This window comes from Streptopelia decaocto (genome assembly GCF_964273445.1).
Source record: "Streptopelia decaocto genome assembly, chromosome: 3".
NCBI lineage: Eukaryota > Metazoa > Chordata > Aves > Columbiformes > Columbidae > Streptopelia > Streptopelia decaocto.
The window spans coordinates 72,560,387-72,584,938 of record NC_138656.1 but is presented as its reverse complement, the minus strand read 5'-3'; the positions used below and the strand labels follow the sequence as shown (position 1 = coordinate 72,584,938).

At 40.2% G+C, this 24,552-nt stretch overlaps 2 protein-coding genes across 4 annotated transcripts; both read left to right on the top strand.

The window, feature by feature from the left end:
• Positions 1–575: 575 nt before the first annotated feature.
• Positions 576–8,592, top strand: GTF3C6 (general transcription factor IIIC subunit 6). Of its 2 annotated transcripts, none has more exons than XM_082049153.1 (6): positions 576–735; positions 1,832–1,912; positions 4,723–4,786; positions 5,219–5,263; positions 5,404–5,514; positions 7,926–8,592. In XM_082049153.1, the coding sequence occupies exons 1-6, from the start codon at positions 670–672 to the stop codon at positions 8,219–8,221; spliced, it is 663 nt and encodes a 220-aa protein (XP_081905279.1). In that variant the 5' UTR covers positions 576–669; the 3' UTR covers positions 8,222–8,592. The 2 variants fall into 2 exon arrangements, with proteins under 2 accessions (XP_081905279.1, XP_081905278.1); XM_082049152.1 differs by having other exon boundaries at positions 577–735; positions 5,401–5,514.
• A 547-nt stretch (positions 8,593–9,139) lies between these two features.
• On the top strand, positions 9,140–23,192 carry RPF2 (ribosome production factor 2 homolog). 2 transcript variants are annotated; one of them, XM_082048881.1, is made up of 10 exons: positions 9,140–9,269; positions 10,072–10,204; positions 11,056–11,093; positions 11,603–11,642; positions 15,477–15,558; positions 15,651–15,727; positions 16,927–17,026; positions 21,350–21,452; positions 22,293–22,437; positions 22,797–23,192. In XM_082048881.1, exons 1-10 carry the CDS (start codon positions 9,247–9,249, stop codon positions 22,974–22,976), a joined length of 921 nt encoding a protein of 306 aa, XP_081905007.1. In that variant the 5' UTR covers positions 9,140–9,246; the 3' UTR covers positions 22,977–23,192. The 2 variants fall into 2 exon arrangements, with proteins under 2 accessions (XP_081905007.1, XP_081905008.1); XM_082048882.1 differs by lacking the exon at positions 9,140–9,269 and adding an exon at positions 9,484–9,502.
• Positions 23,193–24,552: the final 1,360 nt, after the last annotated feature.

The window sequence follows — 24,552 nt, the reverse complement described above, 5'->3', positions numbered from 1 at the left end:
AGGGAGATAAGTGGCACAGGTGTGAAGATGGGATATCGGGATGAGGAGGGAAACCCGGACTCTGTCCAGCAGAGATGAGGCGCCTGGTTCGACCTAGGAAACGACGCCGGAGAAAGGGCTGTGACTCTGGCAAGGTCTGTGGAAAACCGTAGGTAGTGAGAAGTTCGGGCGCAGGCGAGGCGGCGCCGGCAGAACAGCTCGCGTACAGGGACGGTGACGGAGGGTGACGGAGTCCCCTTGATTAAAAGCTGCTCAGGGCCTGGAAGGCGCTTCCTGCCGCAGCCGCCCCCTCTGTCCCCCAGAGCCCGCCCCCCAGAAACCCCTCCTCCCGTTGGGCTGCCGCTCCTCCCCTCCCGCTGCCACAGCCCCGCATCTTACCGCGGCCTCGGGCGCCTCCCCAGCCAGGCTTCACCCTCTTCGCCCGGGCCCGGCCGCTCCTCACGTTCCACCCGTCAACGGTCGCCGCGGCGCGCGCCTCACTCCCGCCTCCTGCTGGGGGGCGGCTGGCGCGAGCGGCGGGGGCGGGGCCGCCGCTGCCTTTGGCGCCGCTTCCAACCCCGCCGAAGGGAGGGGGGAGGGGCGGCACCGGTCGCCCATCTAAGATGGCGGCGCCGGGTCCACGTGGTGCGCGCTGAGGGGAAGAACGGGAGTGGGGCGCTCGCGGGCGACATGGCGGCGGAGGAGAGGGCGGAGGAGGGTGAGAGGAGAGATGAAGCAGAGGAAGAGGAAGTGGAGGTTGGTGCCTGCTGAGACCGGACGCCCTCCCTTAGAGCTGCGTTCGGGGAAGGGGCGCGGCGGGTTCTACCTGTGACCCGGCCCGGCCCTCTCTCCCCCGGTCAAGAGGAGCGGGATGGCACAGGCTGCCAGGTGGGGCTGCGCCCGGCCCTGTGCCCGCCAGAGCCCAGCGCCTGCTTCCAGGCTCCACAGAGGGCGGAGGTGACGGCTTTTCTCCCTCCTCCTACCGCGTCCCTGCGAGCCCTTCCCCGTTGTCCGGTGCCGGCGGTGTGAGGCGAGCCGGGCGCGGGGCCGCCGCGGGGGTCCCCGGGCTGGCGGAGCAGGCGGGGTCCCTGCGGCCTGCCGGGTTTCTCGGGCTCCGCAGCCGTGTCGTTAGGGCTGTTTAGCCTCAGGTTTTGTGGAAAACGGCGCTGTCAACAGGCGCTCTTGCAGTTTCAGTTGCGTCCTACCCCCGGAAGATTTGAAAATACAAACTATGAATCTAATATTATGTGTATTTATAAGTGTTGAGAAGATGATTCTTGAAAACTCTTTTTGCCCTTGAATAAAAGATTTTTTTCAGAGTGTCTGTCTCTTGGTTTGGTTTTGTGTTTTCCTCACCCCAAACTGTAAGAAATTACGAACAGCAATTGATTTCATGGTGATGTGTTACAAAGAGTTTAAAGTTACCATTTCAAGCAGCGTGTTGCTTAATTTCACCTCTTGCTTTTGTGTCTTACATAGGTAGGTGCTAAAAGTTTTAGGAAACGTATTTTGGAATATGTGACTGGTCATATTGTTAATTAATCAATCGATCACGTTGATTTCACCCGTGAAAAATGATTGCCTATTCTATATGGGGAGAGAAGGCCAGGAAATTGGAGTGTGAAGCAGGTGTATGATGGAGTAGCGGGTTGCTGCATTGCCCTGGGTACTGCAATATCTGTCTGCCATATTTTCTCAACAAAACGCAGACTAAATCAGATTTGGGGTCTGTTTATTCAGAAAGTCTGGGTCTTTGTGTGCTAGGCTTTGCGTTTGGGGTTTTTTGTTGTGGGTTTCATTTTATTGTTCAAATATATAAATTACAGATGCACGTTATAAACTTATCTTGTAGGAGCAGCTGGTCATGGTGGAACTATCAGGAATTATTGATTCCGACTTCTTAGAAAAATGTGAAAACAAATGCAAGATTTTGGTGAGTGATTACAGCACAATAGGAAAGGGGTAAGTCAGTGTGCATGTGAACAAAGGACTGAGGCTGTTTCTAAATTCCTTGAAGTCGATAACATTTAGAACAAATCTTTCCTAGAGATCTATGCACTGTCTTGGCTGTATTTGGCTGCAGGTTGTGAACTCTGTATCACAACACGTAATACATAGTATTATGTAAATATAAGGAAGAATTTTCAGAAGTATTTATAAGCTAGGACCATTATCCCCTCTGATTTCAAGTTCAGTTTTTTAAATTATGTATTTAGCGCATTTCAAAGAATACTGTTAAGCTCATTCCTTGAAATAACTTCAGCACATCTGACAGGTAAACCCCAAATCTTTCTGAATTGCACTGTATTTATGATTTTTGTTTTTTGCAGACACTGCCTGGAAAGTTCAAGTGTTCTAAAGAACAATCGGGTCTTAAGCATTTGGTAAACGGTTTTGGATGTTGTTTCTTTCACTTAGTTTATTGTGAGAATCTGGCTTACCTGTCCTTTTCCTTTTGAGTTGTTTAATCACCTTATATGGGACAGATTTAATTCACCTTTCAAAATCTACATGGACTATGTGAGCTGGGTAGGTAGACAATTACTAGTGATATGCAAATACTTTGTGAAACTGGACCTTTATAAAAGACTGCAAAGGCAGAAGAGAATGTATTGGAATTATGCCAATGATTAGAAATATGTGAGGTCGTGAAGTCAGTTCTGAAAATCTGAACTGTAGAAATACAATCAAAATTCATAAGTTATCAATCCCTGGGTGGATATGCTTATATAAGCAGATTTGCTTCCTAGGTCTGACCTAAGTCGGTTGACATGTGTTACGTAGATGGTTCATTACTGGCGGCTGAATAGCTACGTATTCTTCAGTACTGTTAGATGTGAGTCTTTTAAATTTTGTGCTTTGAGATTCTTTTGTAATATTTCTAGAAAAACTTTAAAGTATGTATGCTGTATCCTGGTCGTATCCAAATGTACCTGTGCTCACTCAGCAGAGTAAGCATTCATTGAGATTTTTTGTTAGGGACAACTGTTGTTAAAACTCCAATAAAAGATTCGGCTTTGTATTATTCTGTTTAGCAAGTATTCTGTGACGCTGGTCACATAAGGGGAAGACAGTCTCCATTTTTGCATAGTTCAAAAATGAATGCAGTCAGCCAAATAAATAAAATTTTGAATATTAAAAACCCTAATGCTGCTGCCTAGTACTGCTCATTAATTTTTTTGTAGTAAAAAACAGAACACCACAAACAAACTCTACCAAAATATGTTCTACATATTAGCTTAATGCTGTTAGTGTTCTCAATTTATGCAGCAGACAGAGAATTCCAGAGATTAAAGCTTGCTGATCTTAGACATTTCTGTTTGTTAAAAGTATAAGAGGAAAATTGCACAAATTCCTATTAACTTGTGTGGTATTCTGTATTTTATGCAATTTACCACATTGTGCCTCATCTTCTAAACTTTTAGTGTATGCTTATCTTCATGACCTGAATAATGTTGCTGTTTGCAATGCACTGCTAAAAGATACTTTGCCTTAATTGGTGTATTCCGTTCAGGCATTAATTTTTGTCCAAGTATAGTTTCTAGTTATACCTTATATCAAGAATAATGGGATCTTGGCCTGTGTATTTGGAAGAGCTCTGCTGCAGAGGAAGGGAATGAGCTGATAGAACTGCTGCCTTACTCTCTCTTTGTTTAAAAAAAAAAAAAAAGTATCCGACTCCTTCACAATGTAATCACAGAAGTTTCTGTGACCTTCCAGTTGCACCTCTGGTGCTGTTGTGAGGCTTTGTGCTGAACTTCTTCACCTTGTGTCTTTTCCAAATAATTTTGTAAGTTCTCCTGTTTTACAGAACTCTTATTAATTGGAACTTAGAAAATAACATTTTTTTTTCATGCAAATATGTATATTTTTATTTGCTAATTTAAAACTGAGGTTAAATTAATTTCCTAAAGGAAATAACAGTGTTTTTAAATTATTTCATGTAACCTAAGTAGACAGTTGGCTGCAGTTTGATCTAAATTTCTTTGGTCCTTTTTAACATACTAGAGCATTTTCTGTACCAGTTCAGCATTGTTTGTTTTGTTACAATTACTAGAACAGTACTATCTGGTATATTCTTTATATTTAATATACTTAAAGTAACATGTCTGATGATAGACGGAAAAATTATCATTGCATTTTAATTATGTTTTTTACAGTACACTGATCTTACAGTAAGATTGGCTAAACCCTTTGTAACTGTTGTTGCCACTGCTTAATCAAGCCTCCTACAAAAACAGAAAGAAAATTCCTTGTCCCCACACTCCTAATGTGTAACTTTGCTGAAGACTTCAGAGTCAGTTGTAATGACTAAAACTACTTTTATTACAGTTTTTGAAAACTATGAAATACTTATTTAATTGTATGTCTTGACATTATTTCAGCATTCTGCTACCTTCTGTAAAATCATAGCCTCTGCTGTGCTTTCTTACCCACTTCCATAAATCCTCTTTTAAAGATGTTGTTTTCTTCATATGAAGTTAATAGTTTGAGAAAGCTTTACAGTCTGGAATCTATTCCTTTTCTCTAATACCAAAATATATGTTTCATTTTACATTTGCGGTGCTATGGAATACTTATTCTAATGTTATTACTTTATGCTGTGTTTTTTAAACTATTTATCTTTTCAAGGAATTGATATAATCTGGATTCTGCTGTATGTCTTCTATGGTCTCCCAGCAAGAAATTTGGCTGAACTAGGAGAGACCTGACATCCATGCCATTTTGTTTCTCTTTTTGTAGGGAATAGAGAGAGAGAGGCCCATTTTACAAGTGGACAGATACGTATTTGCTGGAGACTATGAAGGTAGGAAAAATGGTGTGGATACGATCTCTACTTTTTCGTATGACCCAGAGAACTTTATCAATGACAGTGATTTGCACTGTGGATGAAGAATGTGGGCCTGTGAGTTGCTGAAGTTCTGGGTGGTGTTTGTGTGATACCATATAGAGCAGCACCAGTGTGACGTAGCTAAATTAGCCATGCACCTGTGTTACATACTGGAAAGTATGGCTGCAGGGTGCACCAGCAGGTATTTCGGCAGAGAGAATGTGGGACATAAAATACCTCAAAGTAAGACTGTGATACTCCTGGCTGTGTCTGAGTTGGCAGTGTGGTTACCAGTGAGGTCTTGCGAGGGGCTGGAGGTCAGAACGTTTGCAGTGCTGTGCCATGGGGTGCAGTATCTGCAGCTGATATAAATTAGCCTCTAAGACTTTGTCACTTTTTCCCCCATAGATACGTTGGGAACCTGTGTGGTTTTTGAAGAAAACACAGAGCATGGTAATAGTTGTGATTTGATGTCCTGTTCATTGTGGTAGCCTGGGAGGTTAAAAATAATCTTTGTCTTGTTTCAGCTGATAGTGGACTTCACTACAATGATTGGGTTTTGGTTATTGTTTTTTCTTCTCTCTTCATAGTAGATGCAGAAGGCAACCAAAAAGTACAGCTGAAATATAAGTGTCACACAATGAAGAAGTTGAACATGACACGGACACTTTTGACAGAGAAGAAGGAAGGAGAAGAGAATGTTGGTTAGTCCTGCTTTTATGTATAGGGATGTGGATGGCTTATGCTTAGGAGTGTTGTCCTTGGTTGTTTGATTCAAGAGCATGCAGGAAGTTAGAGGAACTTTCTTTTTTAGGCAATAAATGTGTATCTGTAAATAGAAAAATACAAAACAAATGAAGAAAGATGCTGCTTCTGACCAGTGCTGCCCCTAGAAGTGGCCAGTAGGAGATTCCTACGGAAGAGTGTAAAAACAGGGCAAACATATGTTGATGTTATCTCGTATGTTTTTCTGTCATCTAAAAGTTTTGGCACCAGTTCTGAAATCAGAGGTGCTGTTTAGTAGTTCTTAATTGATTTCCCACCCCCCATCAATTTTTCTCATCACTTTTTGAGACTCTTAATTGTTGAAAGTCTATTAATATTCTTAGTGAGAAGTTCCATGTTGTATGTACTACAGTGAATTGTTATTACTTAATTTACAGTTAATTGTAAATTAATTTAGCTTACTTGCAAAGACAGACCTAGTAGACCATTTCAATTGATTTTCATTCTGTAGGCAGAACTCAGTACTTTTATGTTTGCTTTATTTTGTACGTTTTGGTACGAAAGTGCTCTTACATAGTCAGATATTGAGTATCCTACCATATATAGTACTATTCATTAGCAGTATCCTATTGCTTTTAGTTGTTTTTTTCACTCAGGTCAGTCTTACTGCTTCATATTTTAAGAGTATGTAGCAATCAGCTGGACATTGGTCATAGGAGGTATGACATGAAATGTCATCTAGAATGTAACCAAACATTAGTGTTATCAACACCACGTACTGTTTCTTCTCTCCATAGGATTAAGTAGGTAATATTAAACAGAAAGTACTCTTTTTGAAGTACAGTAAAGGAGAGAATATATTGCTTAATACAAAGGCATGTTTTGTTCTGGGGAAGCAATAATGATGATAACTGCTGAAAAACCGTTTGTTTCTGTACCATGACAGAAGTTTAATGTTGTGCACACAAAGTAACTACAGTATCTTCTGAATGGGCAATGTGTCTTGCCTAAAAATCTAAGTGAGAGAGGAATCCCAGTTCTATTTGGAGTCTCTTTGATGCATGTTGTAAGAGCTTGATATACTTGAGTTCAGGAGGTGACACAAATTCTTAAACTATTTCTGATGTAATTTCCTATCATGACCAGATGTTCTAAGACTTAGATGGACAAACGTTTTATTCTGTTTATTGTAGTTGTAAAATATTTTCTCAGCACTTTGAATTATATTTAATTTAAGAGTCTAAGGCTGGTGTCTGACACATAAATACTAGAGGAACTGCCATACTGCTTTAGACCAAAGGTGGTGAGGTCCTGTGTTGTATTTCTGACTATGGACAGCAGTAAGAGGGTGTGTGGAAAATAGGAGGAGGGGGTCATAACGTGAGTAATTCTTCCTTTTGGCTGTCATTCTGGTGTTCAGCAGGTCATGAATATCCTGACAGGAGTTTGCTTTTGGTATATAAAGGCTCTGTCGTCTTCATTTGCTTTCTGAACCTGTCTGTGCTTTTGACTTCTGCCACTTTTTATAGCAGTTAGTTTTCAAATCACATTCTCTTGTAGGGAAAAAGTACAACTTTACTAGGGTTTTCTTGATCGTTTGCTTTTGTGGTTGTTACAAATGTGTGATCTGGTGCTTCCAATGAGTGCGAGTTACTTAGATTGTTACCAAAATTAGGAGAGAAGTCGGTATCTACTTGTTTTCTAGTACAGCCTTATAAACATCTGCCCCCTCTGAGCTGTCTCCAAGTAGAATTCTAGTCTGTCTTTTTTTTTGTTGTTGTTGCTTTTTTTTGTGGTGGTTGTTGTGTGGCTGGTATTTTGGTTGGTTTGGGGTTTTTTTAGTCTCTTCTGTTGAGAGCTAACTATTTTCACCAATTCTTGGTTCTTTTTTTCTAGTTTTACAGTATGGGTTGAGCAGGACACAATACTCATGATGTGGATGTAGCATAGTTTTCTATCTTGACATTGCTACTTTTCATTGCTTTCCTAGTAATTTTATCTTCATTGTGGCCGCTCTTAAGACACTGAGCTGGTATTGTCATTGAACCACGCACAAGATCTCCAGTATCTGGAGCTATATGTCTTGGTTAAGTCAATTTAACCTATGCGTGTTGGTACGTTTCTATTTAGTTTAAGCTGGTCTTTATCAAATTACTTTCTGTTATTCATAGCCCTGTTTTTCAAGGAAAATTAATGGTTCAAGCCCTATGGCGAGACTCAAAAATTAGTATTGGCCCAAATTCTGGAAAGACATCCTTCTATCCTAAGTGGTTCTTTCACTTAAATGTTGGTCAGGTTCAGCCTTAATAACAGTGAACTCAAACTAAGAAAAAAAAAATCACTGTTAAGTCCTTTTGTCAGTAATACCAATTTTCCTTCTTTGCATCAGGTGGAGTGGAGTGGCTACAGATCAAGGACAGAGATTTTTCCTACAGCAGGCCTAACACGATTTGCAGTTTTCTGCGTGAAAAAGAGGATTCTGAGGAGTCAGCTCAGGCCCAAGATAAACTGGCTGAAGAGTCAGAGGAAGAGGTGAGTGTTGGAGGAAATTCTGACCTGAATTGTGATCTAGAGAAGCAGCACAGCTTGGAAATGGATGCCCCTGTTCCTCTGCCTGACAGCCCTGCTTCCGGGGCAGAGGATTCTCCTTCTGGAAGTGTTGCCTTAGACGATGCCCCTCCATGAGATCAGCTCTGATCTTTTCAGGATTTCTTCATGGAGTTAATGGGCCAACTTTTAAATGCCAGCTTTTATAGCCTGTGATGTGATTTCCAATTTATCTGAGCAATTAATAGTGGAAAAACAGACATTGTGTTCTTGTGCATTGCCTTTATCTTTGGATTATAATGGGGAGGGCTTAAGTGTTTTTTAAAATGCTAACTGGAAATGTATTTATCTACCTCAAAAGTGTAGAAGAGGAAATGGTTACATAATTTTAAAAAGACCCCTACCTTAGGAAAATGTCGATGTATTGTACAGGCTGGAACATTTTGTAAAAAGAAAAAAAAAAACAAAAAACATTCCTTAAAATAAAGTCTTGAATTTTTCAAGTGCAACCTTGCCTCATGTGTTGTATTCAGGTGCATACTGTGTCTGTTCTTGTACTGCACTTACTGAAAGACAATTCAAGTAAGTGTGCTTTTTATGACTTGTTTGGTTACTCATCAGATTCCTCAGTTTGGATTTTCTCTAGCATCCTTTGTCCCCTGACACATGTCAGAAATCCTTCCTGTGGGAAGGTACTTTAGGAGGTCTCTTGACCATCTTCTTACTTAAAAACAGGGTCAGTGCTGAATTCAGGCAGAGTTGTTCAGGGCTTTGTCCAGTCAGGTCTCAAAACCCCCTGTGGACCAGCTGAAATCTAGGTCATAATTTTGTATATAATATATACTATACAAAAGGAAGTCTGTTTTTCTGATAGCTTATTGGCTCTGATCTGCTGTAACGGTGCATCAGTTGTTCCCAAGCTGGTCCATGTGACTGTATTGTGGCCCCTAGCTCGTCCGTGGGTCGGTATTACATACGTACATCGTCATAGAGTATTTAATGGAAAAGCTGAGCGAGTGGTGCAGCCATGGTAACGCCTCGCGCATGCTCAGTGCTCCACCCCGTGCGCTTTTTGGCGCCGCCTTGTCCGCGCGGATGTGACGTCCCGGATGCTGCTGCGGGACGGCGGCGGGGCGCGCACGTGAGGCGGCGCCCAGGCAGCGATGGACGCGCTGGACCGGGTGGTGTGAGTGTGGCGGGGGCCGCGGTGCCCGCCCGGCCCGCGGGGGAACCGGTGCCGGGCGGCTGTGGGGCCTGGGCGGCCCTGCGCTGGGGGGCGTCGCAAGGGGCGAGGCCGGCGGAGAGAAAAGGCCCGTGGAAAACGTGCGGCGAGGCGGGGAAGCGAGCGCTGCTGGTTGGTGGCCAGAGAGCCCCGACCCGGTGACTGAAAGCAGCCGTGGTGACCGGCTGGTGTGGAATGTGTGTGTTTCTGTACGCTTGAAAGAACTGCTCGTTTGCAGTTGGAAGTACCGGTGTGGGGGTGTTTGCTTGTTTTAAAAAGAAAATAAATACAGTGCTTCACGGAGAAGTTATTAAAAGCTTCACATTCATCTAGTGGGGAAATGCAGTTCTTAAGCTGTGTCGTTATTAATTTATGCAGGCTCTGTGGCCCTGCTGAGGCTGGTGTGTTTCACCTGAATAATGCACAGTATTGCAAGTACAGATATGTTATACTTGAGCTTTTTTTCTGGATGCACGGCTCTGACCTGGGGCTGGAGCTGATGTGGGGGAAGCTTTTGGCCTGTCAGAAGTAAAATCACCTTTGCTAGCTTGGGGAGACAGAGAGGAAGAAGAGTGGCAGTAAAACGCGTTAATCTCAGACTGAGTCTTTAATATTGATTGTGGTTCTGCAGGTTGGGATGAGTTTGAGTCACTGAAACAAGTAACTTGAACATATCTTGTTCCAATTCTTGTTTTGTTTTACTGCTTTCTCTGGTGTTGGATGTTGTTACTGATATTATGTTTTTAACTATTAATTTAATTTACAGAAAGCCTAAAACTAAGAGAGCAAAAAGATTTCTTGAGAAGAGAGAACCCAAACTTAAAGAAAATACAAAAAATGCCATGCTCATAAAAGGAGGAAATGCAAACTTAACCGTGACAGAAGTGCTTAAAGACATTGTAAGTTGTTGGACATAGTATGTAACCTTTAATTATACAACCTTTGGTGCTACACCAAGAGTACCTTCCTTTCTCTTTTTCTTACAATTTGCAGATTCTCTACTGCAAGATCAATATTTCCATACTCTCCCCATTCCCCAAATCTTAAATTGACCTGTATTCCAAAGGTGTCATTACCTACCCCTCAATGGAGATTTTCTTCCAGTTTCTTCTTTGCCAGAAGTTTTGAGCTTATTCTCTTCATTGTTATTTTTCCATGATTGTCCAGTGTGTAAGGAGAAGTTTTGCAAGTCCATTTGAAAACAAATTCAGAATTGGAACTGGATTGCTCAGCTGAAGTCACATCCCAGAATTGTGTAAACTGCTTGTGTGCATTGATATGGAGCTTTCAACCTGTTCCAAAACTTAAACTGACCAATTCTGTCTCCTAACTCCATACCTGAAAATATTATAGCTGTCCATACACTCTTTTTTTTTCCTCCGTTCTTTTTTGTTTTCTTACCATCTTATGCTGATGAAAATCAGGTGGTTGTTCACTCACTGTTTTTCCTCATGCCCCTAGAAGCAGAGAGATTCCATTATGTAGCTTTGATTTCAGCTGTTTCTCAGTTATTTTGTTATTTTTTACTTTCTAGAAATAAGTCCTTCTGCAATTAATTTGGCACCAAGATTGCTACTGACTTGAAGGGTATTATTGTGAGCAGGCCTTTTGAAATGACTTCCTTTCTAGGGTGATTTGCGCAAACAATTACTCGAATTCTTGTGATCGTGTGAGTTGTTGGGTTTTATAAAAAGCAGTGCTGTGCACTTCTATGTGTTAGAGATAACGTGTTTGACTTTGTCTTTTGCAGTATGCTGTGAAGAAGCCTTTTGCTGTACTGTATAAAAAGTAAGTGGTCTCACTTTGATGTCTTTGAATCTTCTGACAAAACAGCTTTTGGTAGTTTCCAAGCATGAATAGTCTGGTTCTATGAGAGCAAGGTTCTGTGTCAGATGAGTAGGCTGGAAATTTTCTATCCGAATTCTTATAAATTAGAATTACAGGTTGCAATGATAGATACATCTTGCTCAAAATGGGAACCCAGTGTCTGTATGGTTGTGGTGGTTGTGGACATTAATTGTAATAGCTGAATTTAGTGTTAGATGAACAAGCAATGGCAGTTGTTTATGAAGTCAGGCCCCACGAGACAGGAAATGTGGAGGAAATTACTTAAAATGGCAACTGTGGCACTAAGGAACTCCTGGCAGGATTAATATAGCTTATGGCTTGAACTAAAACTGAACCTCTGCTGCTGGAGTTTCCAGTAGAATGCAGAGTTTTGATGTTATCGGAGAACTAATTAAATGTGCTTATCTGGGTCTGTTCTTTTAAAAAAAAAATAAATTTCCTTCTTTCAGGAAAAATATCACTAGGCCTTTTGAGGATCAAACATCACTGGTAAGTATAAACTACATCTTCTCTTGTAATTTTAGAGTCTTAAAGTAATGAAAAACTTTATTTTAGGGTAATTTGCTATTAATCTGTGAGGAACTAGATGAGAAAGAAAGAACTAGATGATGAAAGTTTATGGGGAGTTTGGACAAGTTGAAGGTAGGGCGTTGTCTACATTTCTGGCATCAGTAAGTAAATTCTTCCTCTGGGTGTAAGACGGAAGTGTCAAGTTGTGAGAACTTTAAACGTGTGTTTCTGTAAAGTGATGGGCAAATGTAGAAGTCTGTAATGCTATTGTAAGTATCTGTGCTTGATATGAAAGGAAGAATAAAGTGGTTTATTTTGGTTTTCTAAAAGTTAGTCCTCTAAAGTGCCATAGCTTATTGAGAACTTGTTTTTGATTTGATGAATTCATAGGTTAAAGTAGTTAAATGGGGAGGAGGGGATCACAGCTTTCTGTGACTTCCTTGTGTTTGATCAGAGGCAGAGAAGCGCAGCAGAGCACCACGTGCATCCTTGTGCATCAGCTGTGCAAGAGCGAGATGGTCGCTGAGGGTTCTGTCCCAACATTCAGTCAAGAGCTGTCAGAGCAATGTGCAGTTTCACTTGAATATGTGTATTGGGCCTGCAAAGAGGTTGCAAAAGAAGGGCTCTTCAGAAGCTTGGAGGGTATTTTGGACAGCAGGGGGGTGTATTTGGAAGTATTTTGGGGATATGCCCCATGTGAATTTGGTTTTGATTCAGTCTGTAAGGTCAGGGTAATTTGTGGGCAGGAAGACTAAAAATAATGGGGACTAATCCTAAGATTACATCTCACAATATGTGCACTTCAATTGAAGCATCACTTAAACTGCTGAAATGCGTCTGTCATAAAAGCAGTATATCTGTTCAACAAAATGAAAGGAGATAGTGAGGTACAGCTGTGGTTTTACAATAAGGACAAAAATGAATTATCCCAAAATAAGTTGTTTGTTTCCCTGTGATGGTATTTTGGTAATGTTTGCTCTGTGCCACTGCTGACTTACATGGAGAGCTTTCCAGTGCATGAGGCAGTCGTTGAAATAACTCACTGAAAATGCATGTGAAAGTTGGGAATTTTGGGGATTTGTATTCAGTAACTCTGAAGAAAAAAAAAATCACGTATGCAAGCCGAGCACAAGTGCACTTTCTTGTGTGAAAAATATTGTGAAAATAAAGGGGAAACGTATCTAAGGAATTCTCTGTAAATAAAAAGGGAGAGGAGGGGAGAGATAGCTTAATGATCACTAAGGATCCTTTTTTTAAAAATCAAGTGAAGGCAGCCAATAGTGAGCGCTCGAGGAGTTGCTGAATTGCTTTAAGTCAACTGTCGAACACATTTTTAATGTGTTACGTACAAGAAATCGTTGTTCTTGCAGCATAGATACATCAACGTAGAAAGTTGCCTCATCTGCATTAATACTGATGCTGAGGCTTTGTAGTGTGTGCTTCTGTTCTTGGCATGAAGGACAGAAATGCAACCATGCCAAAAACATGGTGAGTGCAATGGAGAACTTACTGTAGGCAGAAAGGAAAGATTTGTGACATTATGTGTTGAAACTAAACCTCTTACAATCCCATAGCTGGATCACTTGGTTTTACAGTCATATAGAAACTAGGTGATCATCAGCTGACCCCTGGTTTAAACTTCTGATAGTTTCTGGGAAAAAGTGGTAGCTAAAACTGTTCTGATATTTTAAAAGGAGGTTCTTCAGGGAACCTCAAAACAGTGGGGCTGAGTGACTGAGAACAGTGTCAACAAATAAACAGAGCCTGGGAAGATGTGGAAAGTCAAATCCAGTTAGTATGGTGGTTTTGTTTGGGTTTCTTTTTTTGGTTACAGGCCTCTTTTTTTTATTTTCTTTTTTTTTTTTTTTGACAAGGGAAATTTTGCAATGTATGTGATGTTGCAGTACATGCAGGACACATTTGAGACATTTGAGTTTGTTGCATCAAAGTGTAGAGTGTTGCATCTGGGTAGGAACAACCCTAGGTTCCAGTATAAATTGGGGAGCGACCTGTTAGAGAGCAGTGTAGGGAAAGGGGCCTCTGGGCATCCTGGTGGACAGCAGGATGACCATGAGCCAGCACTGTGGCCTTGTGGCCAGGAAGGCCAATGGCATCCTGGGGTGTATTAGAAGGGGGGTGGTTAGTAGGTCCAGAGAGGTCCTCCTTCCCCTCTACTCTGCCCTGGTGAGACCCCATCTGGAATATTGTGTCCAGTTCTGGGCCCCTCAGTTCCAGAAGGACAGGGAACTGCTGGAGAGAGTGCAGCACAGGGCAACAAAGATGATCAGGGGAGTGGAGCATCTCCCTTATGAGGAAAGGCTGAGGGAGCTGGGTCTCTTTAGCTTGGAGGAGACTGAGGGGTGACCTTATTAATGTTTACAAATATATAAAGGGTGAGTGTCAGGAGGATGGAGCCAGGCTCTTCTCGGTGACAACCAACAGTATGACAAGGGGTAATGGGTTCAAACTGGAACACAAGAGGTTCCACTTAAATTTGAGAAGAAACTTCTTCTCAATGAGGGTGACAGAGCACTGGAACAGGCTGCCCAGGGGGGTTGTGGAGTCTCCTGCTCTGGAGACATTCAAAACCCGCCTGGACGCATTCCTGTGTAACCTCGTCTAGGTGTTCCTGCTCCGGCAGGGGGATTGGACTAGATGATCTTTTGAGGTCCCTTCCAATCCCTAACATTCTGTGATTCTGTGATCTTCTAAATAAAATATACAGCTGTTAGAGAATTTATATATATATCAACATTCAGTGATTAACGGAGCTGTGTGAGCAACTGTTTCAAGGGAATGGTTCTGTTCTTGATCTGTCTACAGCCAGTACCTTTCAGGGACCTGGTGGCAGAGCTCAGTGCTGGGCTGTGCGCTTTGTGTGTGAGATTAATCCAGGCTTGGCTTGCTCCTGGGGCTGCTGCCTCTCCTGACCTCCCCGAGGGGCAGAGCTGCTGTGTCCTTGCTGAGCAGCTGCTGTTGCAGGGCTGGGAGGAGATACAGAGGCTTTTTCTGCTTCACAGCTGCCAAGCGCAGGTGTGGAAGTGCTGGTGCTTCTGGGAAGTGCTGGATAAAAAGCGTGTGTATCTAGGAACAGTGGTTGGTACGGGACGAGGGTCTGCCTTGAGGCACAGCAGCACATGAAAAGGCTTTGAGATTGGATATCCTCAGAAAGAATTGCTGTAATGTTGACTCTGGACATGATACTGTAAGAGTTTCTCTATCTGCTCCACCTGGAGAAAAGCTCCTCTCTATGATAGTCACCACTGGCTTGGTTTTAAGTAGCCTCTTAGTCTTAAATAAGTTGATGTGAGGTTGCTCTATAGTAGGACTCTCATGCCCAAGTGTGAGGACATTAGATATTTGCAGATGTTCCTGGGCTTGCTGGCTGTTCAGAAATTGGTAGGCAAAGCTAATATGCTGTATAAAGCTTAGCCGGGTAACTAAAATGAGGCATTACAACTGCAGCATGCTTATTCTGCAGGCAAGGAGAAGTGATTGAAGGTATCTTGTGTATAAACAAGTAATGAGGAATTATGAAAAAGGGCATTACAGATGAAATGGCAAGAAAAAAATTGCCTGGCTTGATCTTTAAGGCTACAATGGGAAGCAAAAAAAAGAAGTGAATTGTTATTTGAACCTTGAATCCAGCTGTCGGTTTTAGCTTATGGGTACCTGGACATCCTCAAAACTCCTCTGGTTGATCTTCTCATTAAGCAGCTCCTAAACTCACGTGTTTGAGACATAGACCTTCACCAAATATTTTAAACACTACAAACTGGAACTCATGAGTTTTGTTCTTTTCCTCAATTGTAGGAATTTTTTTCCAAGAAATCAGATTGTTCTTTGTTTCTGTTTGGCTCTCATAACAAGAAGCGACCTAACAACCTGATAATAGGTAATATGTCTCATTTGGGTTTTTATTTTAATGAAAGGTCTAGTTTTCAATGAATAATTTAAATAAGTGGATTTTCTTCTTTACTTTCACAGGTCGCATGTTTGACTATCATGTCTTAGACATGATTGAGCTGGGCATTGAGAAGTTTGTATCCCTAAAGGATGTCAAGGTAAGGAATCACTAATTCGGTATTTCGCTGACATCTACTGGTGGATTGTTTTGGTGCATTGACTCTTTCTGTGCTTTGACGCAAGGACAGGAGTTGTTTAAAAAGGTGTTTCATGCAGTATATGAGGATTGCAAATTTGTGTACTCTAGAATGTTATTTTCATGCTCTGTTTTATTTTATTCTGGTGTTTTGAGCATTCTTGCAACTTTTTGCAATTTTTTTTTTTTTTTTTTTTTTTTAGATTTGGTTTATTCCTAATATTTCCCTTTTTAATTAAAGAGTTACATTTACAAAATTCCTTAGGTTCTGCTCATGGTAGGTTCCTATATCAGTTGGCATAGGCTTTGAAAACTGAAATCCCTCTTCTCAAATATTAACCAAAGATGGTCACTCTGCTGACTGAGATGATTCTGAAACTTTCTTTAGCTTTCAGCAGTGCATAGATGCCTGTTTTCAGGGAACTATACTTATTTCACACAGGGAGATAAGATCTTGATTATTTAAACCCAGAGAAAATTTGCCTTTTATGGCTATGTTAGGCTCATTTTGGCAAGACTAAAAAATATTTCATGTGTGTGTCCTTCTGTATCAAGCAGTTCATATACTGCAAAAATAAGGAGTTTTTATGGTACTTACTCTCATCGCAGTGTATAAATTGGCAGGAAAGTCTAGAGGGATAGTGAAGAAGTTTATAAAGGTGAGTTTTCCCCTTGAAGTCGGATTGTCTTGTGTATCTTCATAACATGGCTTATAGCAGGGCAAGTATAGTTGAGTAAATGTGTTTGGCCAGAAATAAAATTACATGATTGACTAAGCTGATCTTTTAGCCTTTTTCATGTACTGTCCAGCGTCAGAAGCACAACAGACTTGTTTGCTTCTGTTTTTTTTTTCCTTGTTAGTAGTTGCAGTTAGATTCACTCATTTTCACCAGGAGGTGTTATCTTACGCATTGTATAGTAAAGAATCTCATATTTTTAATCTAGCACAAAGAATAATACAGTTCATCCTTTTAAAATTAAAGTCCTTTCATATACATACAGTGTTGTTCAATGAAAAAAAAGGGTCTGTTTTGTCCATATTGATCACGGGTCATAACAATTTTTCATTGAGTGTTGAATGGCTACCCACTTATTAGGTCAATAATATGTTCCTTAGCATGGTCTGAATTTTTGTTCTGTTTTAAAATTCTTATTCCACAGAACAGTAAATGTCCTGAAGGAACAAAACCTATGCTGATATTTGCTGGTGACATGTTCGAGGTAAATGAAGAATACAGAAGACTGAAGAGCCTTCTTATTGGTCAGTATTTTGATTATCTGAGCAGTAGGATTGCATAAATCTGTAGTAATATCTGTTGGGAAATGCTGGTTTGTCAATAAATGTTTGCTTATGCTTGGCACAGAAAGAAAACAAGAAAAGGCACTTTTAAGATTCATGTCACATGAAATTTAAGTTGATCATGACTGTTAGAGGGGGAAGAAGACTAGCCTAAACGAGTCTAAAGTTGAAACTTTGTGTTCACTAAATTAATTACTTTGATTGTGGGAAAATTCTGGTGTTTTTCAAAAAGTCTTTGCCTTGTAATTGTACTGGATCATCACTTTTCTAGCCAGATATTTTTGAAGTATCTAATTGAAATTAGTGGATTAAATTCAGAACAAGAGATATTTTTGCTTACAGAAAAAGTCAATTGTATAATTGAGCTTGTGTTTTTATAATGAAAGGATTTTCTGTTGGAAATTTGACCAGTTCTAACAAAAGTGCCATTGAGTAGAGTTCTTGGAAAGAACATGTGCGGTAAAAATCAGCTGTAGATAATATCTGTGTCTAACTTCAGGCAGGCTTGGAGCTTAATAAACAAACTGGCAGAAAGTTGTTTTACTGTCTCAAGGTTGGAGGCTCTGGAAGATAAAGCTCATTGTGGGTTTTTTTTTCTGAGGAAATATAAAAAATTATTATGCTTAGGGTTGCTTTTTAGGACATAGAAGTCATGTGGTACTGTATCTTTTGATACTTAAAAATGCATCTTGCTTGGTAGAACAAATCTAGTAAGTAGGATGGTGTATTTTTTCTTTTTAATAGGTTTCCTAAAAGTAGATTACCTTTTAATTTTTTTTTAAAGCTCTGCTAAGTTACTGAAACTGGCCCCGTAAGAACAGTCTTGTTCTTTCAGTTCTGTTCTTGGATTGTAGCAATTCATAATCTTACGGTTTTGCAAGATCTCCCTTTCATATAAAGTAAATATTGATTTGGCTCTTTTTTTCTAGACAAACAAAAAAATGATTGCTCTTTAGAAACAGACTTTAAACATAAGATTTTTTTTTCCCTTAGTATTATAATTTCTTAAAGCAAAATGTTTTATCTGGGATGAAACTGAAATGCGAGCAAGAGAGGAGAAAACTTGCATCCTCTCAGTACAGCTGACTAATTCTTGGGGACAGATGACAAGCTGATAACTGATAAACGTTTGAAGGTGGGGTAATACTGAATGTGAAGTGAGTTTTAGTACTGCATATTTATGTCACTATAAATGAATATTTACACTGCAAGAAGCGGGTACATTATTTTCTGAAGTGTATCTTGTTCAGACATCTGCACAGTGTTGTTGATTGGCATCCAGATGTGCTCATGCACCCCACCATCAAACAGCTTGGTACCTGAAATGGAAGACAGTCATCATTAGATAGTTGCCAAATAACTAACTAGCTTTCCACATCCTGTTTCATTTGATGTTCATCTGTCCTTTCTCCTCTCCGATTTCTTTGCCTTCAATGACTCTGCAGTCAAATGCACTCGAACTGACACCCAATCTTTCTTCTTGAATGTACTCCAACCACTCCAGGTCTTAATGTTCTGCTGACTTGTATTAAATACCCAGATGCAAAACAATGGACAAAAGAAAAGGTTAGGGAATGTAAAGGCTTGAAGGTATCACTAACCAATTAAAATCATTTGGGTAAAAATTTGACCTGCTTCAGAACTACCCTTAGCTGATAGGGAGGAACTGATTATTTCTGTCCCTGCAAAAACGGTGCTTTTAAGCTGTCACTCTATTGCTAAGAAAGACAGAAAAAGTCTTTATAGCAACAACAGCAAATATTTTGTTACTGTAGCAGTGTTGTTGGGCTCCCAGAGGGAATATGAGGTAGCTGACAGCTGCTTGTTGCCAAAGCAGTGCGATGCCAGTGATGCTGATGAACAACCAAGCTTTCGTTGGCTTTTGTGGTATCAAAAGTGTTTATGCATGTTTGGAATATCATCTTACAGCAGCTTCTTTGTAAAATTAAAGGCAAGGGTGAATTATTGTCTTCGTGGTGGCTAAACCCTGTAGTCCACTTAAATTGCAAAGTGCAAGAAGTTGTTTAGGAGAAATAAACAGCAGCTGCATTTTTCTTTAGAGACCTGGAAGACAAAAGCATCCCATTCTTTCTCTCTTGGTTTTCATTGCCTACTGATGTGGTAATGTAGGAATTCATTTGCCATGTAAGTCCTTGGAATGCAGTTCATGAAATTCTAATAACCTTTTATGCCTGCATTTATAAAATGTTTCATCTCTCAACACCACTTCCTGCTTGCTGGTTGTTATTGCACACCCATTTCATCCTTGAAATGGCTTGTCACTACGTGACTTGCTTATACACCTTCTAAAATGTTGGTTTCCAGGAGACCTCTACGATTTTTAAATTGCCCATCAGCTTGTTCTTCATGTGGCTCTCCTCAGGCAGACTTTTTGAGTGTCTCAAAGATTTGTGAGTTCCTTCTGGCCAAGAGGGGGTGACTGGGATAGAATTTAAACTCCACTAATGCTAAGCATTGCTACATAGGTTTCAGTGTTACCAGCTTTGGGATACGAATTGATACAAAAAGAAGTGTACAGCTTCCTGTTCCAAAATAACTTAGAAATTTAATCTAGAAATGGAAAGGTCCTGTGCATTTCTTTGCAGGAAGAAGTAAATTAAAAGTTCTGGAAGCATGGTGAGGACAAGGGGCAGAAAGAACTAGGAATGGAAAGAAAGGAGAAAGCAAGTCTCTAGTCCAACCAAAGCAAGAGTTGTAAATCAAGAGTACATTAAAAAAACTTCAACTCTCTGGGTATACTGAAGTGTAAGGTTTCTGCAGCTGTTCAGCATTGCCAGGAAACAGAAATTCCTGACCACCTGCGTTTGTTTGGAAGAGATCATCCTGTGGGTAAAAAGATGTATGATGCCACAGGAAAATACGAAAGAGAGATGTTGCCAATAAAACCACTGTAAATGTGAGCTTGTGTACCCACAGAGAACTAGTCGAAGGGAAAATATATGCCAGAAATAAACAAAATGTTTTATTTGCAACTGTTCTTCTAACTACAAACTCAACCCACAAGAGGCGATGTGAGAGTATTTAATTGACCAAGGAAGTTTCCTGGCTGGACTCCAGCTGATATCTGCCAGCAAGACTTTGTTTTGGATGTCACTCTTGAAAAAGGTAGCGGAGGAAAAGACAACTTAGCTGAGGGATCTGAAAACGGGACAGAACGGAAAAGACTGATGTGTTTTGCGTCTGTTAGCAGTTCTCCTCTGTTTCAGCGTTGCCCTGTCATGTTTATTAGCACACCTTGTTCCCTCAGTCAAGGTCACATTCTTTCTCCACCCTCTGCATATGTTGGACAGATTGCTGTGCTTATTGCAAGCTCTCTGGTTGCACAGTAATTTTTTCATAGCCTGATAAAAGAACCTTTCTAGAGAGAGCTCATTTTGTATTTAACCTGTATTTCAGTGTTCTCTTCGCAAACTAAGCAAGTATTTCAAGTGTCTTATTTTTATAGTTACGTGTTTCTTATTAAATAGGCAAGGTATTAATTGTAAAGACAAATCCTGCTTTACCTAAAGGATAGAAGTGCTTTGTTGTGAGGGAGGTGTGAAAGAAATTATATATCTAATTTTTTTTCCCCAAGTCAGTGAGAGAAAATGTAGATAAGAGTAGACAAGATACAGTTTTGGTCTGTTTTGTACCACCTTTGTACTCATCCAAATGTGTCTCTGGTTAAGAATCTGATTAAGTATCAGTTTGTTGAATCATGTCTTTAAATGGATATCTGAACTAATGGCTTCTCTGGGTTGATATGTTTAGCTGAGCATATGACTAGATCTAAACACCAAACAAGATACGTTTTGTTTTTCTGACTTTAAGGCTGACTATTTGGAAGAATAGACAATGCAATTATCCCAATTAGTTTAATGAAACTAAGTTACTGCTGTGGAAGTATGTATGCTCTTCTCCATGCACTTAGTTTTAAGTAGCATATTTGTTGCTACTGAATTACCTCTGGAAAGTCACTATTTTCCTGTCAGGATTTCTACACCCAGCTGGTTTCACCAGTGTGGGAGCTGACACCTGAAATGTTAAGTTTCTCTCCTGTGTTTTCACAGAGCGGCTGCTGAGTGGGGTCCCTGTTAAACACACAGGTATCCCATGTACAGCTTTGCTTAGTTAGATGCAACAAGAATATCTATATAGGCAAGGAGTTCACATCAGTGATGTGATGTGGGTCCCTAATTAAATAAACTGATGTTTTATAGTCATCTGTTAGTTTGCTTTTCAGCCAAGAAACCTGGAATTTATTCTTTTAAAATATCCTTTCAGATTTCTTCAGAGGTCCTAGCGTGCCCAGTATTCGCCTGGCTGGTTTAGAGTATGTTCTGCATTTCACAGCTGTAGATGGGAAAATTTACATGCGAAGCTATAAGTGAGTATGTGTTTTATCTATTTGTTTGCTTTTTGATATGCTTGTCAACTTTTCCCCAAATTTAGCCTGTAGTTGTGTAATTGAACTGGCTTGAGCAATAGTTTGCTGAATTTCAAACATGTAATGTGCAGAGGTGTTCCAGCATGAAAGAGAGTAACTTGTACAGCAGAAGGAAAACACAGGAGCCCTAAACCTGCTGCTTCCTTCTGTGTCAAGCTCCCCCTCGTAGTGAGGAGGATTGCTCTTTCGTGTGGTTGTGTTAGTGAGGTGGTGTGACTTAGCTTGTGTGAATTCCCAGCACTGTCTTAGACTTCACAAACTTAGTCAGTTATCCAGCTGCAGCCCGTGATAACACAAGGAAAAATGGGAAAAGGCAGGAGAGGACAATCTTCTGGCTGCACTGGAGTTCACCTGTGCAGCTCACAGCCTTGCCTTAGGAGGCTGTGAGCATCCATAGCTTGTGTTCCATGTGATTTTGATTTTTCTTGTAACAAAGTGACTTTTATCAGTATCATTCTTTAAAACAAACAAAAAACTTTCTTAGTTAGTGCTCAGATTATTTTGCTGCAAATGACAGTTGATAGTTTTCATGTCTGTTAATACCCAGGGCACTATTTTCAGTTTGAGGCGTGATATGGCTTTCAAGGTACTGGCACTGAGTTTTAACAATACTACTGATAATAATAGTTTCATTTAAAAAAAAAAAGTTACCTTAGCCAGATTATATTTTGGGTGTGTTCAAATAGTGATGGAACTACAGGACTGAACCTGCCCTTTAGAAAGACAGTTAAGTCTTTATCACAGAGGATGGTGTTGATTTTGGTTGTTTTTCTCCTATAGAGTGCTTCTGAAGAAATCTGGCTGTAAAATACCAAGAATTGAACTGGAAGAGATGGGACCTTCGTTAGATCTGGTTATGAGGAGAACACACTTAGCTTCAGATGACCTTTATAAGCTGTCTTTAAAACAACCAAAAGCCCTGAAGGTATGCACCATGGAAAATATATTACTTCCAGATCTATATGTAAAAAAGAGCAAAAGCCGAAGTATTAATTATTCTATATTTGACCAGAGCTTACTTTTATACAGGCTGACTGATATTTCTGGGGCCGTAGCACTTTTGTGGTGAATATCTGGTGTACAAATTCCCCTCTGGTTGCAGACAAGAGCAGAACAAATCTTAATCTCTAAGCTCCAAATAGTGTATGTAGCCTTGCTTTTGCCACTTGATTTGGTAGTTTAATTACTGGTGAACGTGGTGATGGCAAGGCCGGATATCTGGCTTCTCACCAGAGCTCCTGGCACCCCCTACTCACAAATACTGATGTTCTTCTTCCTTTACAGCCTAAGAAGAAAAAGAATATCTCTCATGATGTGTTTGGTACAACTTATGGTCGAATCCACATGCAGAAGCAAGACCTTGGTAAACTGCAGACACGAAAAATGAAAGGGTTAAAAAAGAGGCCAGCAGAGAAGTCAGCTGAAGATGGTGGGGTCAGTCCCAAGAAGTCAAAAACAGCTTGATAGTCTGGAACAACTTTGAAAACTCTTTGTAGCTTCAAATTTATTATATATATTGTAACATAAATGTGTCAGAGATAAAAGATTCAGCTGCTGTTAACATTAGTTTTCTAAAAAAAAAAAAATCTTTTAAATGATTTGTCATTTTAAAGTGAACACGGGGTATTGAGCTTTGACATGGAACTTGATTATTTAAAATAAAAAATGAGATAAAACTTGCTTAGTTTTCCGAAGCTGAGTATTTATTCTCTTGGTGTTGGCAAACATACAGTAGTCAAGCAGGTGACTCGTTTCCCAAACAGTTTTCTGGCTATTATGTTGGGAACCCTTGATAAATCAACTCATCTTACAAATTATGCTCAGCACCAGAGTAGTATATATGCACAACATACACAATACAATTTTTCTGTTCATTTATTTATTATGTATTTCAGGTTTTGCAGAACTCAAACTATAAGCCATTTTCTAAAGCGTGAGCTCACAATATGTGTCTGATGGCAGACTTATGTTTTTAACTATTGCACCGAGCCTTACTTTACATTTGCAGAATCAGGAGCGATTAAGGTGTTTTTACTGTGTTCATTACCATGGTAGCAAAGTACCTGATGTTTGCTTTAGGCATAAATGAAACCTTTGCAGTTTGAATTTCAGTCTTTGATGCTTGATTTGCACCCAGAATGGAAATATTTGAAGCAACCATGAAAGGTACAAGTCTGTTCTTACCCTGTTTTTCTCCGAAGTTTGTGCTTGTGAGTTAGCGACGACCCAATTAAGCACTTGGGTAAAGGGGATGAGAGTTTAAGAGACTTGGTGTGGTGTGTTATGTTTTGGAACATATTGAAAAGCCTTCATTATTCTTGTGCTTGTCTCTTTGGGAGCTATCGCTCTGCCCTTTAGCATAAGTATGATAAAAGTGTACACACTTTACCATCAACACAGCAGGCTTGCTCATCCTACTTACATTTTTAATACTCTGTCCTGTTAGTTTTCTCTGTGTAATCAGCTGAAGTATCATATCAGAAATAAGCGGTTTGTTATTTTTACTTGTCTTCTGCACCCTGGAAGGAAGAAGTTGGGCAGTTATGCTGTCCTTGTGCAAGAGCTGAGCCATCACGGTGGCTGTGAAAATGTTTTTGCTGTGCTGGTTTGATAAAACTTGCAGTGTGAAAAAGAGCTATAAAAGTCTGGGACCTTTTGGAGGCATAAACATATTTATCTTCAATGTATTACCTTTTTTTTGTTTGTATCATTGCACGAGCTGCATGGCTAAATCCTTTTCTCCAATCTATAACCATGTGTTTGAGAAATTGATAATTCCATAAGCTACTTCAGATTTGTATTTCCTATCATATCTTTCTGAAATGCAAATCACTGTGCTTTTGGCTGAAAGCCATCTTTGGTAATAGCTGTAGAAGAAATGTACTAACAGGCCTGCTATCTTTTATGAACTTATGGTCATAAAAGTAATAGTAAAAGACTAAGTGATAGGTTGCCCAGCCTGGGAAGGGTACAGAGTCCTTGAGCACAGGAAACGGGTCAATGGGGAGAACTCCAGTACTTATATTCACCCTTTGCAGAG

Excerpts from the sequence above, each read along its gene's own strand:
- GTF3C6 (XM_082049152.1), top strand. The coding sequence starts at position 670 with ATGGCGGCGGAGGAGAGGGCGGAGGAGGGTGAGAGGAGAGATGAAGCA. Across the intron at positions 1,913-4,722 it reads AAAACAAATGCAAGATTTTG|GGAATAGAGAGAGAGAGGCC; the intron begins GTGAGTGATTAC and ends CTCTTTTTGTAG. Across the intron at positions 5,264-5,400 it reads TGAAGAAAACACAGAGCATG|TAGATGCAGAAGGCAACCAA; the intron begins GTAATAGTTGTG and ends CTCTCTTCATAG.
- RPF2 (XM_082048881.1), top strand. The coding sequence starts at position 9,247 with ATGGACGCGCTGGACCGGGTGGT. Across the intron at positions 9,270-10,071 it reads GACGCGCTGGACCGGGTGGT|AAAGCCTAAAACTAAGAGAG; the intron begins GTGAGTGTGGCG and ends TTTAATTTACAG. Across the intron at positions 10,205-11,055 it reads CAGAAGTGCTTAAAGACATT|TATGCTGTGAAGAAGCCTTT; the intron begins GTAAGTTGTTGG and ends TGTCTTTTGCAG.